This window comes from Ptiloglossa arizonensis, chromosome 4, assembly GCF_051014685.1.
Source record: "Ptiloglossa arizonensis isolate GNS036 chromosome 4, iyPtiAriz1_principal, whole genome shotgun sequence".
In the NCBI taxonomy this organism is placed as follows: Eukaryota; Metazoa; Arthropoda; class Insecta; order Hymenoptera; family Colletidae; genus Ptiloglossa; species Ptiloglossa arizonensis.
In genome coordinates, this window is record NC_135051.1 from 6462524 (window position 1) to 6483631 (window position 21108).

A 21108-nucleotide genomic window follows, 5' to 3' on the forward strand; every position below is an offset into this window, starting at 1 on the left:
CCAAGTGTCGACGATGCAATATTTTCCTTGAGCTGTTCGTAATTAATGAATGTTGTTAAAAATCAGTGTAAAAACGATACTTGAATCTCGGTTCGAGTCTCTACTATGCAATGCATGTGGAAATTGTGCAGAAATTGCTCCGGTAATGCAGAAAAATATCGATTCTCTCGATCACCGCAAGTGTTGTCACTACGATTTCCTCCGAAAAATGTTTATAACTAATTGATTACGACGAAAATCTTTGCCAATTCGGTCCTTGAATGTAGCCACAGGTCTCTGTTATATAATGCAACTCAAAAACTTCACATTTGTGCTGTGCGTATTTGTTAATTAACAATTCTTTCCACTTGGCGTGAAATATTCCCCCACCACGTCGCAATATAAAGTAGTTCGTGTTTCTGCCACCAGAGGGGGACACCTGACGGGTCGAAAATAGAGCACGACTAACCAAGCGTCCGTGTTACAACAGCTCCGGAAAAATGTTTACTACTAATTACTTTCAATAAAAATCTATACAGAAGTGGTCCTAGAATCTTCCTAAGAACTTCTGTCACCTACTACGTGTCCAAAATATGCAATAAGTAGCGCGATAGTCCAGAATAGTATCGATTATCTCGATGACTACACGCGTCGGTATTTCAACAGATTCAGAAAAATGTTTATAACTAATGCATCTCGACTATTATCGTCGCCAAATTTATCCTTTAATGAAGCCACAGACCTCTGCTAGATAATGCAATTCTAAAAGTGAATAATTTTGCGCTGCAAATGTGATAAATTAGCGTTTTTTCCCTATCGCGACGTTTTGGCGCGAAAATATTCCCCCTCTCTAACTCCGTGGTCGATAGACGACTTCCTTTAACATTCTGTGATCCTGCTACCAACACCTGATATTTGGACTACAGAAACCAAATGTTGTCGCCGCCGTGCGTCGTTCGGAAACACAGGGGCGCCGTTTAATAGCTCGTAGCTAAACAGTATTTTGAAAATTGGTTGCAAAAGTGGTTCCTGCATCATGCAAACAATCTCTGCTACGCTCTGCATTAATTGCTCGATACTAATTACTATAATTAAAAATCGTTGCAGAAGTGGACCTTGAATCTTCGTACGAATCTCTGCTACGTATTGCATATCCAAAATGTGCAACAATTGCAACAGATAGCCGGGAAACATATCGATTGCATAGATCAGTACAAGCATCGGTAAGGAAACAGCCTCTGAAAATGGTTCATAACTAATTAATGGCAATAATAATCAATGCAAAAGTGATACGTGAATCTTCCTACGGATCTCTTTTACGCGACGCATATTCAAATTATACAACAATTACTGCGGAAAGTCCAAAAAACTATCGATAACTGGTGGTTAGTACAAGCGTCGACTTGAGTTGCTCCGTAGAAGATTGTCATTAATTGCACGAAACTAATTACTATAATTAAAAATCGTTGCCAAAGTGGACCTTGAATCTTCAGACGAATCTCTGCTACGTATTGCATGTCCAAAATGTGCAACAATTGCAACAGGCAGCCGGGAAACATATCGACTATATCGATCACTAGAAGCATCGGTAAGGAAACAGCCTCTGAAAATTGTTCACAACTAATTAATGTCAGTAATAATCGATGCAAAAGTGATACGTGAATCTTCCTACGAATCTCTTGTACGCGACGCATATCGAAATTATATAACAATTACTGTGGAAAGTGGAAAAAACTATCGATCACTTGGATTCACACAATTGCAGTCAATGCAACTGTTTGGAAAAATGTTTATAACTATATGACCTCGACGACTAACGTCGCCAAATCTATCCTTTAATGCAGCCACAGGTCTCTGCTAGATAATGCAATTCTAAAAGTGCACAATTTTGCGCTGCAAATGTGATAAATTAGCGTTTTTTCCATATCGCGACGTTTTGGCGCGAAAATATTCCCCCTCTCTAACTCCGTGGTCGATAAACGACCTTCTTTAACAATCTGTGATCCTGCTACCAGTGCCTGATATTTGGACTACAGAATTCGAATTTTGTCGTCACCGCACGATGTTCAGCAACACACAGGCTCCGTTTAATTATTCGTAGCTAATTAGTGTTTTCAAAATTGGTTGTAATAGTGGTTCCTGCATTATGCAAACAATCTCTGCTTCGCTCTGCATATACAAGTTGCCCAACAGTAACGTAAGAAGTCGAGGAAAAATTCGATTATATCGATCACTACCAGCGTCAGTAACGGAACTGCTTCTGTAAATTCAATATAATTAATTAATTTCAATAAAAGTAGGAACAAATTTGGTACCAACATTTCGATCCGAACCTCTGCTATGTAACGCATCTCCAAATTAAAAAATAATTACCCCGGAAAATCCAAAAAACCATGGATAACACGGGGTCAGTATAAGCGTCGACTTAAGTTGCTCCTTAGAAGATCGTCCTTAATTGCTCGAAACTAATTACTATAATTAAGAATCGTTGCAGAAATGGTCCTTAAATCTTCCTATGAATCTCTGCTACGTATTGCATGTCCAAAATGTGCAACAATTGCAGCAGGCAGCCGGGAAACATATCGACTATATCGATCACTAGAAGCATCGGTTAGGAAACAGCCTCTGAAAATTGTTCATAACTAATTAATGTCAGTAACAGTCAATGCAAAAGTGATACCTATATCTTCCTACGAATCTCGTTTACCCGATGCATATTCAAATTATACAACAATTACTGCGGAAAGTCCAAAAAACTATCAATAACGGGTGGTTAGTACAAGCGTCGACTTGAGTTGCTCCTTAGAAGATTGTCATTAATTGCACGAAACTAATTACTATAATTAAAAATCGTTGCCAAAGTGGACCTTGAATCTTCGGACGAATCTCTGCTACGTATTGCATGTCCAAAATGTGCAACAATTGGAGCAGGCAGCCGGGAAACATATCGATTGCATAGATCAGTATAAGCATCAGTAAGTATACAGCCTCTGAAAATTGTTCATAACTAATTAATGGCAATAATAATCGATGCGAAAGTGATACGTGAATCTTCCTACGGATCTCTTTTACGCGACGCATATCGAAATTATACAACAATTACTGTGGAAAGTCCAAAAAACTATCGATAACGGGTGGTTAGTACAAGCGTCGACTTGAGTTGCTCCTTAGAAGATTGTCATTAATTGCACGAAACTAATTACTATAATTAAAAATCGTTGCCAAAGTGGATCTTGAATCTTCGGATGAATCTCTGCTACGTATTGCATGTCCAAAATGTGCAACAATTGCAGCAGGCAGCCGGGAAACATATCGACTATATCGATCACTAGAAGCATCGGTAAGGAAACAGCCTCTGAAAATTGTTCACAACTAATTAATGGCAATAATTATCGATGCAAAAGTGATACGTGAATCTTCCTACGAATCTCTTTTACCCGACGCAATATCCAAATTATACAACCATTACTGTGGAAAGTGGAAAAACTATGGATCACTTCGATCCATACAATCGTAGTCAATGCAACTGTTTGAAAAAATGTTTATAACTAATACTCCTGGACTATTATCGTCACCAAATTTATCCTTTAATGCAGCCACAGGCCTCTGCTAGATAATGCAATTCTAAAAGTGCATAATTTTACGCTGCAAATGTGATAAATTAGCGTTTTTTTTCCTATCGTGACGTTTTGGCGCGAAAATATTCCCCCTCTCTAACTCCGTGGTCGATAGACGACCTCCTTTAACATTCTGTGATCCTGCTACCAGCGCCTGATATTTGGACTACAGATTTCGAAACTTGTCGTCGCTGTGCAACATTTGAAAAGACAGAGGCTCCGTTTAATAGCTCGTAGCTATTTAGTGTTTTGAAAATTGGTTGCAAAAGTGGTTCCTGCATCATGCAAACGATCTCTGCTACTCTTTGCATATACAAATTGCTCAACAGTTATGTAAGAAGTCGAGAAAAAAAACGATTACCTCGATGGCTACGAACGTTGTTAATAAAACAGATTCTGATATTTCATTCAATTCTTTATAATTTATTAATCTCAAGAAAAAATCGACCAAAGACGACACCAGAACATGTGGAGGCGGATGTTTATTTTAGCTTACATGAAATATCTTTGCCATACTGCAATTGTATTGCATAGAGATATATCTTGATTCTCGGTTGTGCAACTATTGTTTCTATGTTAAAAGCCAGTAATAATTCTATTTTATGCCATTTTTAAATCAATTTGAGTCCCATAGTAACTTCAGTTATTGGTGAAGTCAAGTAAAGTTTAAACATTATATAATTATATTGTCCTAAAACGTTCATTGAAAGTAACAAAATGTAATGAATTACTTTCTTCAATATTTATGTTTATAATTCATTCATGATTGTCTTAGAGAATGAAGATGCTCCATCAAGCAGTTATTAAAACATATTTTTATTGCGAACATACTCCTAGATTAAAGAACCAAATGCATTCCCCATTTCGCATATTATTGTATATGAATCAAAGTGAAATAGTTTGTTAAAAATCGAAACTTATCATTTTTTGAACAACGAATTTCATTTGGATAAATTTCAAATATCTTAAGAATGCAATTTAGTTTGTGATAAATATTGATTAGAAAAAGAATCGATACCTATCAATTTTATAAGTGCTGGAAAGATTAGCTATTTTGCGTCATTCTTTTGTGTGGACGTATAATATTATCTAAACATAAAACATAGTTTATTTATGATACGATTTATTAAGTTTTCAAACTACCCAGAGATATGTACTATACATGAGACGTGTTAACAAATTAGGACGTTTGATAAAATACTCACCTCAAGTCTCCTTTTTGTAGAGAAATCTCCTCGAAGACTAATCGGATCCTTTCCTTTAATCTGGAATAAAAGAAGTATTTTTTTATTTATTTGAAATCAAATATAGTTAGAAAATTCGCGAGTAAAGAAGTATCGAACTGTGTAAATATAATATCAAAGTTATTCTACACCAAAAGTAACAAAATTAAATGGTAGGATTTATGACGTCGTATCGACAATATTCAGATTTATTTATTTTTTACGAAGAAGAATCGAATGACGCAAGAAAAATATTTCTTACATCAAAAGATTCGTAATGTACTGTATTTCTTCCAACACTGACAAAAAAAAAAATGCACCACTGTTTATTATGTATTTTATTAAGGAAATCAATATTTAACTGCTACTGTTAAACACAATTTTAAATGAATTGTAACATTATAACAAAATTTAGTCAATTGATAACTTTGATTTATCATAGACAGTTAACGTGTGAGAAAATGTATCGAAGACAGCCTTTTAGTATGTCTGTACGTACTATACAGACGAATGTTGCATCCAATGTTAGTCACGTGAAGTTAAGCGATACATCATTCTCTAATGAAAAAGTACTTTCCTCTCCCTTGAAGCATCCTCTACCAAACGTATATTTCAGAAAGATGAAGCGACTTCAGAAACATCCGGAAAAAATAAAACTTACAAGCTCCGCATTACACAAAACTTTGCTGTTAAAACATGACTTTTTTCAAACTTTCTTTTCGACATTGTATCACTTAGAGAATTACACATTTTAGAGGGGAAACTTCACCAAACACTGCTTTGTTCCTACGTTGTCTGCGTGTTAACATTAAGATGTCACAAACTACGACTATACCATTATATATTGTTTCCAGTATACAGACGAAGTAATAATATATATTATTCGAAAAAAAATTAATCAAGTATAAAGATTCGACGAAATACAATAGCGTTTCGCTAAATGTCCCGGTTCTTGCCTCGTTATTTGTCGCATAATTAACTTCACCGCTTAACTTTTACATTTGCATCATTTTGAATATAATTTACACTAAGTACACCATTAAATCCTCGTATACCAATTTCGTACAATTTACATTTCCTACAATATCAACCGTATATTTTATAACAGGTATCGAATAAATACCGATTGACCTACGAATATTTAATATAAACACATACTTATTTTTATTCACCTACATTGTGTACACTCCATATTATCGTGCATAATTTGCATGTTTCGTCTGGCTCAAAAATTTTGTATACCTAACACAGACTTACTGGTGTCTCACAAAGTATCGAACAATGTCGTGTCGAACAAACCAAATTTGTTCTTATAGTACACTTATTTTAAGGGGCGCGTTCTCAGTGGACTCGTTAGTCTCGGTGGACTGTTGTTCATTTGTGTATTTATGTAAAAATCGAATCTTCTAGAGCGCGGCGACAGTCTCCTCGTCGATCGACGACGTAACAAGTATCCGAGTGCAATTTGTGGCTGTAATGTAGTGACAATCATGAATACAAACCGAACGGATTGTGCACGCGTATACGAGGGCATCCGTCAGGTTTATAGGTACGGGTGGAGGGTTGTACCCCCTTGATGTAACTGTTAGGCATACCGAACTGCAAACGCTACTTTGATACAATTACTGCAATTAAGCGGAAGCCACAATACTACGGAAATCATATCTGCATACTGGCTCGGAGCCACGATTAAATTCACTGGGTTCGAACGACATTCTGAAATTACGGAATCGACCATCGTTTCGGATGATTACTGACCAGCCCCTGAGCATGACGCGCGCGTGATCTCGTAATAGCAAAAGTAAAAGTTTGCCGAGTTACGGGAGGCTGGAGACGAACCGTACCGTGAGAAATTCGCATAATGCAACAATGTTACGGATCGGTACAGTTGTGTGCTCGAAGACAGAAACTTGACACGATAGTGTGCAAAGGTATGTATAGTCTAAACAGATCTAACCAGAAAGTATAATTGAAAATAGTATTCTGAAAGAATGACTATGGAAAAGTATGTATATTCTACTGTATTTTCAAACTGTTACAGATGTGATTATCTTTTCAGTTTTCTTTCGATAAATTACGAAGAATATCTTCCCTTTGTCTCTTATCGTCTAAGATGCCTTGGGAATCTATAATTAGAATATCCAGCCAGAAACTATAATTAAAAATAGTATTCTAAAAAAATGACTACAAAAGTATGTATACTCTATTTTCAAACTGTTACTAATGTGATTATTTTTTCAGTTTTCTTTCGATAAATTACGAAGAATATCTTCCCTTTGTCTCTTATCGTCTAAGATGCCTTGGGCATCTATAATTAGAATACCCAGACAGAAACTATAATTAAAAATAGTATTCTAAAAAAATGACTACAAAAGTATGTATACTCTATTTTCAAACTGTTACTAATGTGATTATTTTTTCAGTTTTCTTTCGATAAATTACGAAGAATATCTTCCTTTTGTCTCTTATCGTCTAAGAGACCTTGGGAATCTATAATTAGAGTACCTAACCAGAAACTACAATTAAAAATACTATTCTGGAAAACTGTCATTTTTATTACCAGTAGAAGTTACACGTGTTTTGGTGTATTATTCATTACGAGCAACAGAAGTAGTTTGATCCTCTCCTGGTATCGAGAAATTAAAAACATAAGTTTCATACATTCGGGATATTTTTTATCTAAATACCTTGAGGGTATAATCAAATGGAAGAGCGCAATGAAACCTTGTTGAGTTAAAATGGTACGTTTAATGCACATTTAAATTATACTTCTGTATAATACGTACACTCTAGGCTTCGAAGACAGCAAACTACGCAGGTATACTTTGTTAACTATAGGTAGATTGATCCGTGGATCTATTGTTCTACTCGTCGATACCAAAAGCAAGTTCTTGATTCGAGAAACCCACACCGAGCAGAAATTTAAAACAATTCCAAGTTCTTCGGTCTTTTGTCGGCCACATGGCCCGCAAACGTCGTCTATCAACGTCTCTGTCTCTTCCCAAGTAGTCGCACAGTTATTTCGGAGATCCGGCCTCAAGAATACCGCCACTTCCTGCGTCTCCGTGCAAACAACCCGCCTCTTTTTCACCCTGTCCGGCCTTTTATGCGGTTATACCGAAAACGCTCCACGCAGCCGGCATAAAGTTTCGACAGTCGGTGTAACAAGGAACGGAGATGAGAAGCAAAGAAAGTTACGACGATCAGGAAACTGGAAAACTTCTGGCGACGAGAGAGAACTGTCGCTGGTTGTAACAAAATTACATCGACCGGGATGGTCTCCATTCAGAAGGGATTCGGTATCGAGCGGAGTTCAGACCGGATCAGAGATCTTGCTCGATGGTGAATCAGTGAACCATGAACGACTGAAAGGTCGCGAAATTATACAAAATAATTCCCAACTTCCCGAGATATCGATTTATACCGGCTAACTTTTTCTAACGGTTTGCTGGAAGTAAAGGGCAACGCGTAGGGATCTTATTCGATGGTGAGCCATGAACGATTGAAAGGTCGCGGAATTATAGAAAATAATTTCCAAGTTCTCGAGATATCGATTTATACCGGCAAATTTTTTTTTAACGATTTGGGGGAAATAAAGGGCAATGTGTAGGGCAACGTGTAGGGATCTTGTTCGATGTTGAGCCATGAACGATTGAAAGGTCGCGGAATTATACAAAATAATTTCCAAGTTCTCGAGATATCGATTTATACCGGAAAATTTTTTTTAACGATTTGCTGTAAGTAAAGGGCAATGTGTAGGGATCTTATTCAATGGTGAATCGATGACCCACGAAGGACTGAAACGTTCGCGAAATTATACAAAATAATTTCCAAATTCTCGAGATATCGATTTATACCAACTATCTTTTTCTAACGATTTGCTGGAAGTAAAGGGCAACGTGTAGGACAATGTGTAGGGATCTTATTCGATGATGAGCCATGAACGATTGAAAGGTCGCGGAATTATACAAAATAATTTCCAAGTTCCCGAGATATCGATTTATACCAACAAATTTTTTTTAACGATTTGCTGGAAGTAGCAATCTATTGGGATCATTAGAACGAACATTCTTTGATCACTTGAAGAATTGTATTGTACTACTTTTGATGATACAAAACAGAGGGTTAGCGATGGGAGCGGCAATATAACGATATAATCATTAATATCGCTACGTATCAATCCTAGAGCAATATGTTGCGGTCACAAGCGGGTATTCAATTACGCGATCATTGATATTAGGAATGTGTATCTGTACAATTCGAGCATCGAGTACGGCTCCGATCTAATCGAAATTTATTATTCGAATAATTTCGAACAAATCATTCTCTACGCTGTGGTTCGAATATTGCCGGTAGTATGATTTTCGATGAAAAACGAAATCGATTTTAATACTTACTGTAAGATCATACGCGATACGAAGTACGATACAAATAAAAGCGTAGCAAAGTATACTTTTCAAAATTTCAAATAAATTTCGTTTACGGGTCATTATTTCGTTGCAATTATTACTATAAAATATTCGAGGAAAGTGTCGGTGAAGTGCTCCTTCAAAATGAATATCGTTTCAAATTCCCAGAGGAGTACAATTGATCGAGAAAAGTTAAAAATTGCGTCAAAGTTACACTTTTCGGGGTCAATGGTTTTCAAATAGTTCAAAAGGCTTCCCTTAAAAGAAAAAGAAAATATCTGCTCCCAAAATTGGTAAATTCAGAACAATACAAACTTGCCATTAAATATTCAAGATCGATGTTGCGATTTACACTATTGAATCTCTTTAATATCAGCACTTTGAAAAATCTCGTTTCGAATTGTACATACACAACGATCTCTGTTAACTCTGCTTACAAAAGTTCTAACATTGTACACGTTCTGACCAACAGTTAAATATCCATGATCGATGTGACAACGACAAGAGATGTCTACACTTTTCCAATCTAGAAATTTTCTTTCGTGTCTCCTTGATGTCGCCACTTTGAAAAATCTCGTTTCGAATTGTACATACACAACGATCTCTGTTAACTCTGCTTACAAAAGTTCTTCAATCGTGCACGTTCCGAACAATACTTCCAGACGGTGCAACGATTGGGATCTTTATCGGAGACACGTCGCGGCTCAGGTGTTGATTAACTGGCAACCGGATTACGGATTGGAACCATTAAATGCGCGGGAACGTTAGATATACGGGGCGACTCGAGATTGGCCTCGGGATGCATTATATATGGATTATGTTGAGATCAGTTTGCCAGCTTGATAGTAGGTCAGCCTAGTTACCTTGCCCGGAAGAGGTACGAGCACCGGATGTTCTTTGGGTAAGAGGACGGATACCGTGGCGAGTAGAATCGTCCGTATTGCGGTGTTGACTGTGAACTGACAAACTCGAGGTCGCACATCGTGCCAGGAATCAGCACACCGTCCGTCTCGAACATCCCTGAAACAGAAACGGTTGATAAATGGTTGGATGGGAACACATTTCTCACGCTCGATCTCCCCCACATCGGTGTTTCGTTACTTTCTGCGAGTTTTCGCTCAACTTTTCGTACTTCGCGGGGAGATTAAGCGGAGAGTCACCGGGATATCGCGCGTCTTCGAGTTAGATATAAATTTATGCGGAAGGGAGAATACGTAAGTAAATATATACTCGGTGATACATTATCTCGAGAAACGTACACAGCCGTGTACAAGGCGACACCGGGTACAAGCTACCGTTTTCAACGAGGGACATTTTTCATCGGATGTTTCGCGCGAACGGTCACGAAGAATTATTTTCTTCGCTGCGGTATTTCTCCGGCAGCTCGAATTTTATTCGAAAACATTCAATCGGGATGGATTTCCAAAAAAAACTCCGAGCACTTCTCGTATTCCCGGTTATTCTTTATTTCGACGACAACGCGAAAATGACTGGAAAGTTTCGCTGGTTCGCTCCGCGCACTCGTGCTCAACAGTTGAAACTCATCTCGATCGTAACATCGAACCCCGAGTCTTTCCAATTCCCACACAGCCCCCATTACGGATATCCGAAACGTTCTGACGTACAAGTCCCTGATATTCACCGCTTCCGGAATCAATATCTGGAAGCTCGATTTCACGAAAAAGTGGAAAACGAGGTCATTTACGATCCGTTCTAATTCAATTAACAGAAAATATTGAACTCGTATTACAGTAGGGTATCTGGGTTGTAGAACAGCCATATTTCTCGAACCGTTTTCGTACCTACATTCTCACATTTATTTATTCACGAGTCGAACCCTTTCGGTGAACAAGAATACAGGAGAACGATCTATTAACGTTAATAAATATTCTATTGATTCTTCGCGCCTCGTATTTAACGCTATCCGGAAACGATTAATCTTTCGCTATTCTGTCAGCCTTTGTTCGGAATATGTACATATTGTAGATATTTTGACACAACGAAGAAGCATCGTTCGATGAAATCAACCGCCGTAGTGTTCCACTGGAAATTGACCAGTTTTCTTTCTGTGGATCGATTATCGGAAATGTCCCCAGTATTATTTCCGATAATCGACGTTTGACGAGCCGTCACCCAAACCGGTTCAACTACTCTTCTGTCATTCGTCGCGGTAAATTAAAACGAAGCGAAACTAATGATCCAGAAAGTTTGGAAGAAACGAGGCCACGTGCCGGTGGCTTACTTATTGATTAACTCGCACATCTCGGTTTCTTTTTAAAGCTGACGTTGCAACGAAACCATTCCAAGTGACCGCGCGTACTCCCACGAAATTTTATCCCATTTATTTCGTTCATAAAGTATGCACGCGCTAAAAGCAATACATTTCACGGCGGCATCGGGAATATTTTTCAACAGTTTTTTTTTTTCCGAAACGCGTCCCGTGTAATTTAGAATTATAACCGAACAGTGGAAAGCTGGAAAAAAAAAAAAGAAAATACAAACCTACGGTAGAAACACACTCGATATTACCGGCATTCCAATTTCGTTGCAAATTGACCCGGAAATATATGTAGAAAGTTTCGATCATTTCGCGGAATTATTTGCAGCCTTTGTAATTTCGTGAACGTTCGAGTTACGCTTGAAAATACAGGACACGGAACCGAGTCGATTTAATTGGACCAGCGGTGTAATTTGAGATTTAGGGATGATTTGTTTCGTTCTAACGACAACGCGGCCAGTCGTTATTCGTAGTTGGTTAGCGGTAACGTTGTGTCAATCGAGGGACAAATATTTAAACAACAGATTGAATTTCACCAACGTGCTGTAATTTTTCACAATTCCGGTCGAGAATTATGGTTGGGCCACGTGTTACCAGTTGATCGGAGAAGTTACCCAGTTCGGAGCGTGATCTGTTACACGAACTGGTTCCTTTTGGACAATGGTGATGGGAATAAAAATCAAATGAAATTCCTTGCGAGAGTTTCGTTCGAAATACCAAATAATCAAAATATTGTACTTTTAGTCGGTTATTTCGAATAAATTCCAGAAAAATTGAAATCGAAGGAAACGTGTACAACGTTCTTCGATTTCTTTTCACATTTGCATTTTTTCGATATTTCTCTTAAAAATATTATACAAAAATATTGTTTCAACCATTTACCAAATGGTCCAAACTAGCAGACTGCTTGCCCAATGTAAGAAATCTTCGTTGTACCGATTACACGTCGACTGATAATGTTCCTTAAAAATATTGAATTCTTCGCGTACAACGAAACATCAATTGTCCATACCTTTTTTCTTATGCTAAGGAAAACGATGAAACAAGCAAACTGCGCCGATTAGTGAACCGAACGGTCAATGGATAAATTATTGCGACAGATTTCGCGGTGTTATGGCTCCCCATGATATAGTGGCAATATCCTCGATAATTACGTAATCGCGAGGCAATAAGGAAAGGGGTGCAAGGTGCTTGGGGCTGTGTTTGGTGCTGTATGACAAACCGCAGCTACTTATCTTGACAAATGGCGATTATCTGCTTTGCGGACGCCTGACTGACGTAATCAGGTTGTAACATAATGACGCGTCAACACCTAAACGTACAACGAGATCTAATTGCCGGGTCTGGGCTCGCGTGTACGCGAATCCGTTATAATTACCCGTCAGTGGATGACTTTTTGAATGTGAACGGATGTTCGTACCCGTAAACCCGCGATTCCAGGAATTTCATAAATCTGAGAGTCTCTGTTGTACGCAGGCGCGATGATAGACGATCAAACGTCTTATGGAAAATTAATGACACGTGACTGGTTCAATCGAGGAGATAGATTGGTGGAACTTTAACAGCGTGGAATTTACAAGCGTCAGAAGCGGACCGTAGTCGCAGTTTGACTATGTTTGTATTTGATTGATCGAGTGCTCTACGTGCTCTCGATGAAAGTTTGATTGTTGGAGTGTTGAAACGTTGAAACGTTCAAAGTCTCTAGTTGAAAGTTTGATGGTGGTTCTATCTGCGAGGTCTCCATTCGCTCTTTACACCAGTACGAATTTCCTTGTCACTCTTTTCTCTATATGGTTTGGTTTTACGACGCGACAGCGAATTTTTTTTACGCGTAACTCGTACATAACGAAGTCAGAAATATTTTGCACAGATTGGCAGAATTTGTATCATCGCGAGAGTTACGTAGATAACATTTCCCTTTCGGTGATGGATGACTGATGACTCGTTACGTTTAAATATGTCTATTGATGTGCTTCAAACCAGAAAAGTTTTCCTGTCGTGTGTCGTTAACTACTCTTGAAAGAATGTACAGCAGAACGTAGGGAATATCTCTACACGAAACGGGGGCATTTAATGGAGAACATCCGGCGTTGTATACACCGCTGTAAAACTACCCCTGTTCAACGGAAGCCGGAAGTCAAGGTCGGAAAAACAGCGGGAAGGGATTCCACTTGGTGTGGTAGGTACTGTGACGAGAGTATGGATCGTAAGTGTAACAAAAAAGAAAAAAATGTAAAGTGACACGATGGTGGTAATAAAGATTGAACAATGGTTTAAAATTTTCTCCCTTTTGGTAGGGGTGCAGTTGAAAGAGTAATGAAGCGAAAGAAGAGTATAAAAAGCGCTTTAAGTCCTGTTCGGACCTACTCCACGTAGAATTCACGATCCTTTGTCAACACAAGATGATTAATTAATCGAAACAATAAGTGACTCTACTTATCGATCTCTGTTTAAGTAGTTTTATAACGATTGTCGATAAAATTTTACCAATAATTTGTTTCTGATGCAACATAGCAGATCGTAAGAGAGATGTTGCTATTAAAAATATTTCAAATGGTATATTTATTGCGAAGCATGTCACGTGGACATGTATTAATAAAACAAATATAAGGTACAATATATTCAAACATTTCAGAATGAATTTAACACGCCTGACCATATTCATGTTATATCATCGCTGTTGAAAGGAGATAAATTCGTCGTCAAGTGAATATTGCCCAACAATTAAACGCTTCACCCCTCAGTTGCATTTCCACTTCTTTGCTCTGCTTTTAACCACTTAAATGTATGTACGACATGATATATGTCATGTACTCCATCTGAAGGTCGTACGTGTGTAGGACGCTTGATGTGGTCGAGCACCCGGTGGTACGTTGCAGATTGCAAGAAAAGTGTGCTCCGCACACCTAAACGCCAAGTCAACTTTGGAATGTGTATAAATTCAGCTGCGGTGAGGAAATAACCACACACGTGCACACAGATGCGTTTCAACGTTAATTGCAGGTTATAAGTCGAAAGCAACAAAAAAAAAAATCGGAGGTTCAACTAATGGGAAGCTGATTTATTCTCGTTAGATTCTAATTAGTATATACGAATTATTCCGAGTTTAGAATGTCCTATTTTTTTTCTTTAAAAAGAAAAGAATAATTCTTTGCTTTTAGAAACGTCGTACACAGTAATATCCAAAAGTTTGGTAACTCTTTTTAAAATTTAGTTTCAAAACTGTTAATATTCAATGAACAGTTACGCTATTAGTTTTCAAGTTCGGTAACAAAATTTCGAAAAAATTAATTATCTTCGAAACTTTCGAAGTACAGGTACTTTTCTTGTAAACCTACATAATTTCATCGTTTCCCTGGGATGTTGTTACACCACCAGAATCATTTTTATACATTACCATCGTTTGAATTTTATTCCTGCAAATCGGCAAATTTTTCAGAATTCTCAAGTTGTCGAGCTTAGCTTGCCGGTTAGGTCGTCATAGAAGCGCATATTATAAGCAGAGCCGAGAAACATTCCTTTTATCTCTCGGTATCTCTTATTATCATACCACTCTTGGTAGTTTCACACAATGAATAGTATTAAGCTAATTCTCAAAAGCAAAGTAAGTAATTTTAATACTCTGCGTACAAAGGGACTCTCTGAACTTTAAACTTTGTACTTTGGATTCCACAGTACTTTGTTCTTCCGTTAATACGTATGTAGAATTCTTGAAACATTTTATACTTTACCCAGTATTAAGACTTTCTGCGAGCATTACTATTATTGCTTCTATTAATCAACGTTACATTTGCAAATAAGACATTTTCGCCACTTTTACGTTCGTAGTACTCCTCAAGTGTACAACAGTACGCTGCATAAAAATTCTGATTCAAAATTTTCATAGAAGAAACTAAAGTGGTTAAAAATTATTTCCACGGTTTCACGCCTACTGTTGTATTCGAACAACAGATATATTTTCACGATCGTATATTTTCATCGTATCCTCGCAAAGTTTTCATCACTTTTAATTTATTTCTCAGCACGCGACGATCCAAAATAGCGGTTAACATTTAACTATAGTCGTTCATCGGTTAACGCAGAAATTCATTCGTTCCTCTCGTCGGCACGTATCTTCACTCGTGACATTCTATTCTCTTTGGTGGAGATACCTCTGTGAAAAGGAATCGAATATCTTCGAATTCTTGGTAATTTTATTGTAGAGTTTCTCACGGAGCCAGGGAACGTTGAATATACCTTGCAGCCGTCGTTGGACGGCATCGAAACGTTATATGTATCCGGGGAAAGATTTCCAGTCCGAGGAGCAACGGAGTAAATTTAATTTTCAGATCTTCGCGGGGCCAGTTCGGTTTCAGCAAAAGTGATTTCTTCCTGCACCCTGCGCGGTTATGAAGCAGTTTCGTACCGCTTCCGGCGACGCAATTTCCGCCGGCACACCGTGGATTCTTTTCTGAGAAACTTTCCAAATAAATGCAGAATCGTTTCTTCTCGGTTAAATTATTTCTCGTATTCGTTACGTTTGAAATGTTCGCGAGCCGTGAGCATAATTAAAATTCCACCAAGCCGCTTCGAATATATGGCGAACGGTCCTCGAACTTCGCGATAATTAAAAATATCAATATCGTTACGAACGTTGTCAGAGCCTGGAGTGGTCTTTCGAGTAAATTCCTTTTTTTAGATCACTGGAGCGAGAAGTGAGTTTACGTTATCGTTTCTGGAAATTGTGCTTCGTTCGGGATATTTACCAACAGCGTTCGAGCACCTGGCAATTTAAAGTACTCGATTATTTAGAAAATAATTGCAGGAAAATTAGACGCAAGAAATTCACAGAAACATTTAGGGTTTAGGTTATCATTTATCGTTGAATGATACCAAAAACTGGAATTCTTTAAGAATTCTTTAACGGCCACAAAACCGATGATTACGAAGATATAACTTTTAACGTTACAAATGATTGGTTACGGCAGATGCACGTATTGGTAACTTAGTTGTTAATCAAATAAAATATCTTCAATGACGCCAATGACTGTGTTATTTTCGAAGAGTAACTATTTTTCAAATGATCGCAATTGCAGGTTATTATCGGTTGAACACCGATTAATTTCATTTATAACTATTCGTCGTGAAATTATTCGAAATTGTTCAGAAATCGTGAATACCGTAACGATATGCAGTTAGACCTCCATTAATATAACGAGGCTAATGCAATAATCAGGGTAACCAATTTAATGAGAAAGAAACCCCATAGCTATGCGGTCACTGCTACCAGTTACTCACCCCTTAACTTCGCTCGTTGCTATGTGACCATCCCCTTTATTGGCCAACCCCGTGCAACGAACGAGACTCTCGTAAAATGATCGAGGTTCTATTGTACACTTCGTACACTTCTAATGCATTATCGATTAAAGATCGATAAACAGTGAAACAAAGAATCTTTTGAAACGTACTTATCCCTTAAGGGCTGTTGGCAACCATTGAACCGCGATGGTGCATAATCGTCGTACAAAGAAGACTATAGTCGTAACCGCATCGAGAATGGAAGCGAATGCATTGTTATGCACCTAACAGCTAATGCAACGCGTTTGTACCTTCTAAAACCGTCATTTTCTCGTTTAGGAGAGGTAAGACTAAGGTTCTTTAGTAGGAATCTGTTAGCCTAATAGAATAAGAATCCATAATCTAGATTTGTAAAAATTATCGACTTTGCAACGCGAAGGAGGAAAATAAGTCGTCTAATTGCTGAAAATATCTTTGGCACGGTATTAGAAGCAAGAATGTTTCGATTGCTCCCTTATTTTTCCATAACTTGTCACTTTGAGCCCCCTTCTCAGGCTGAAAAAAATTCAACGGTCGAAAAACATGTGAAGATTAAATAAAAGAAAAAAGAAAGTAAGCAAACCCGTTCTGAAAGTGATTTGAACCTTGGAATACAATTCTGGAGACGTGTTGAGTCGACTGACATCATAAACTCGATACAAAAGAATCTAATAAAACACATTACGTTCAATTATTCTCATATTGGATTAGAAATGCAACTTGCAAAGATTTTCACAGACGTTGTATCACCGAAGAAACGTATAATTTTGTCAAAATGGCTTACACGTCCACACAACTGCACTTGCAAAAGTGAGTCACTTTCAACGTGGAAAACCGAGCTCGACTCCGTATTCGGTTCACAATGGTTAAAATTCTAAGACCACTCGAACGATATTCCTCATCAGCGGAACACCCGATGCACCGGCATAAGAAAAAGGAGATCATCCCTGATTTCGACGACCATGGAAGCACGATTCCGTGGCAGTTACGCGGAGACGTAGAACGTGCTAAGCTTGGCGCGCTGGAACTTTCGAAAGAGCCAGGAACATTGTTTGGGCTGGTCGAACGAGAGGAGGATCGGAACGACGAGTTTCGCGGAAGTTGAATCGTTCGTTCGCGGTGGTGCTACTCATGGGAAACATTTAAATGTTCCTTTTCTCGTTCTCGTTAACACGGACAAAGCGTTTAAGACGGTGAAAAAAAGGCTACTTCTCTTTCGCGAACGAGATGATATCGCATTGTGCAACCTGTCCGGAAAAGACCAACCGTGAATTGTTTTTTTTTTTTTTTTTACAATTTCGCGGTACAACGACTGCAACAATGGAAATACGTCTCTTCGCGTATCTCTCCGATTGTTCAAACGCGTGCGATAGATTGCGCGTAAATAATACAGCGAGTGAAGTAGCATGTTTGCTATCGAAAAATAGCTTGGAAATATTTTCTTTCGCGAGAACTGAAAATTCATATATCAACACTTTGAATGTCATTGTTCTTTTACATACGCATAGAATGTGTCGAGAAGTTTCAAGCAATTGTGTAAATCTATGATTCGATTGTTGTAAAGCTTAGAGGCCCTTTTGTTCAGTGTGTAACAGACTACTTCTATATATGTAGATATGTATGTACGTGTTGCGATCGTAAATTTCAACATCGTAAAATGATCGGTTCAAGAAAACGACCGTGTCTTCGAGGTTGTCGATCCAAGGGAGTGGATTTACGACCGTAGCGTTCCCATAAGTCACCAGGTAGATATCACTGGCTCGAAATTGCTGCGCGAACCTGTATTCTATCTAACGTACTTATCTCCATCCCCAACATGCACGTTACTCCTAATCTTTGAAAGAACTGCTTTACGGTCGTCGAGATTCGGACGAGATACTAATCGAATAAGTCATTGAAGTTCGCTCGAGAACTGTTGAACCCTCAAAGACGGTAGATTGTTTCACAACATCCGAGATAGCATTGTTTTCGAATGAAAAATGTGACCTCTTCGCAAGTTTTACTTAAGTTTCCATTAATTGTCGATAAATTCTTGTTACTACACATTCCGTGTAATTTCCTTATTCATGGATTTCACGAAATTAATTTAACAAAATCGACTAAGAAACGCCAACAATTGTAACAGTCAACGATAAGATCGTTAAATAATGCCTACCTACGTCTTCACCAATTCTTACAATTAAAGTGCATCCTGGTCATAAGAAACACAAATATAAAAGAAGCACGAAACCTCGGAAAACATCCAGAGAACCTACGCAAAGTTTACAAACTTAAATAACACGTACTCGTAACTTGGGTCCTCTCGCACCAGGAAATACTCGAAAATGAAAAAGTCGATTCATTGAAATACTCCCCCGTTTAATGAATTGAATAACTCAATTCCCTACCAAGATTTTTCTCAATACGGGAAAAGAAGAACGAAGAGGATACGAAATGCGACGCACGTATCCGAGATACAAATTACTGTGTAAATCTGACCAAGAAACATTTGATCGATCGAGGTAAATTCGACGTGTAACGGGGTACGTTGAGAATTCATCCGTGGCACTTGTAAACGATTGCAAACCATCGTCGACGATTTCAAACCACCGTCGCGACGAGCATCTCAGGAATGGCTCGAGTTCAGCAAGAAAACGAGGAGAGATCCGCGAGACCGCGAAGCGTGCGTGTTTTTCGCTCGGTAAAGGATCCGTCTAGCGCGTCGCCGCGACTGCATCGTTAGAACAAATACGAAGATTATGCAAAAATGTCGTCGAGGAGTCGTAGTTGAAACAACCGCGAGAACGGAGCGCGTTTTAAACTCAATTCCACCGGCGAACTCTTTCAACTTTCGAACCCGTGCACGACAACTCTTATGCGCCGCTTCGTTCTCCACCCGCTCGTTGTCCCCTCTTTTAACCCTATTTTTTCCTCGCTTCGTTTGTTTCGCGATCCCCACCCACTTCGTTCCTTGTTCGCTCTATCTTTCCGTTTCGCCTTTACCCGTCTCTACCACCTACACGCCCTCTCACTTTTTCACTTTCTACCCCCCCCCCCCCCCACAAGCCCCCACTTCCCTCGCTTTCACCTTCGACGTTTTTCTTTTCTACACCATGTGCCTCCCTTGCTCTCATTTTCTTCGAGAACGTCCCAGGATGTGATGTGAAATTTTATGCATCGACACTCCGGCATGCGCGACACCTCCGGCATTGCAGCGACCTGTAAAATATTCAGATGAGATCTGTCGGTACCCCCGAAACGTTGCCTCCTGAATTTCATGTACCCTATAATATCCGCGTATCGTGAAACGTATTACGGGCCGTACGATTTCGCGACAACGAGATTTCATCCCCGTTTACGTATAATCGTTTCCAGGGCACGACTCTTTCACGGGATTGCGAGCGTTGCTAACCGTTTACATCGAACAGAGACAGAATAAATGCTGCACGCACGGTACCGGGTTCGCTTTGCAACGGAATTGTTCGTATGAAACAATCGTATGAAACGCGGAACAAGAATGGATCATAATTTAACGAAATCGTTTAACCGTTCGAGTACCAGCCGGTATTGAAAGAAAAAAACACTGTCGAAGAATCCCGAACAGCGCGAACACGCTTGCTATAAACGACATCGATTTTTAACGATGTCACAGTCATTATAGTAGCGCAGACTACTTGTCTGATCATATACAGGAGTCATACTACGTGTCTGACTACAGACGAGAGGCCATTCTACTTGTCTGACCATGGACTTGGATTATACTACTTGTCTGGCCACGAACGGGTCTCATACTACGTGTCTGGTCATATACGGGGGCCATTCTACTTGTCTGATCATGTACGGGCGTCATACTACTTGTCTGGCCACGAATGGGAGTAATTCTACTTGTCTGACCATAGATGCGAGACATACTACTTATCTGGCCATGGACGGGGATCGTACTACTTGTCTGGCCATGGACAGGGATCATACTACTTGTCTGATTACGAACAGGGTCAATACTACTTGTCTGGCCATTGATGGGGGGCAATACTACTTGTCTGGTCATGGACGGGAGTAATACTGCTTGTCTGATCATAGACAGGGTTAACTCTACTTATCTGACTACGGACAGGGGCTGTACTACTTGTCTGCCCATAAACAAGGGTAATAGTACATATGCGACCATAGACGGGGTAAGTGGAAATGCGAGTATATAATCAGACAATTATGGATGTATGGTCAGACAAGTAGGCATGCGTATCTATGGTCAGAATTTTGAATTTGGACAATGCCTTTTCTTGCCACGTCGAGTATCATTTGATAAT

At 38.9% G+C, this 21108-nt stretch overlaps 1 protein-coding gene across 3 annotated transcripts in view; it reads right to left on the minus strand.

Moving 5' to 3' along the window:
* Nucleotides 1-21108, minus strand: part of Sol1 — a 636201-nt gene that overhangs the window by 347360 nt on the left and 267733 nt on the right. For all 3 annotated transcript variants that reach the window (XM_076308829.1, XM_076308831.1, XM_076308830.1), the window contains exons 5-6: nt 10092-10248; nt 4802-4861 (exon numbers count right to left, since the gene is read on the minus strand). In XM_076308829.1, the coding sequence (XP_076164944.1) occupies nt 4802-4861; nt 10092-10248 (217 nt within the window). The remainder of the gene's footprint in view (nt 1-4801; nt 4862-10091; nt 10249-21108) is intronic.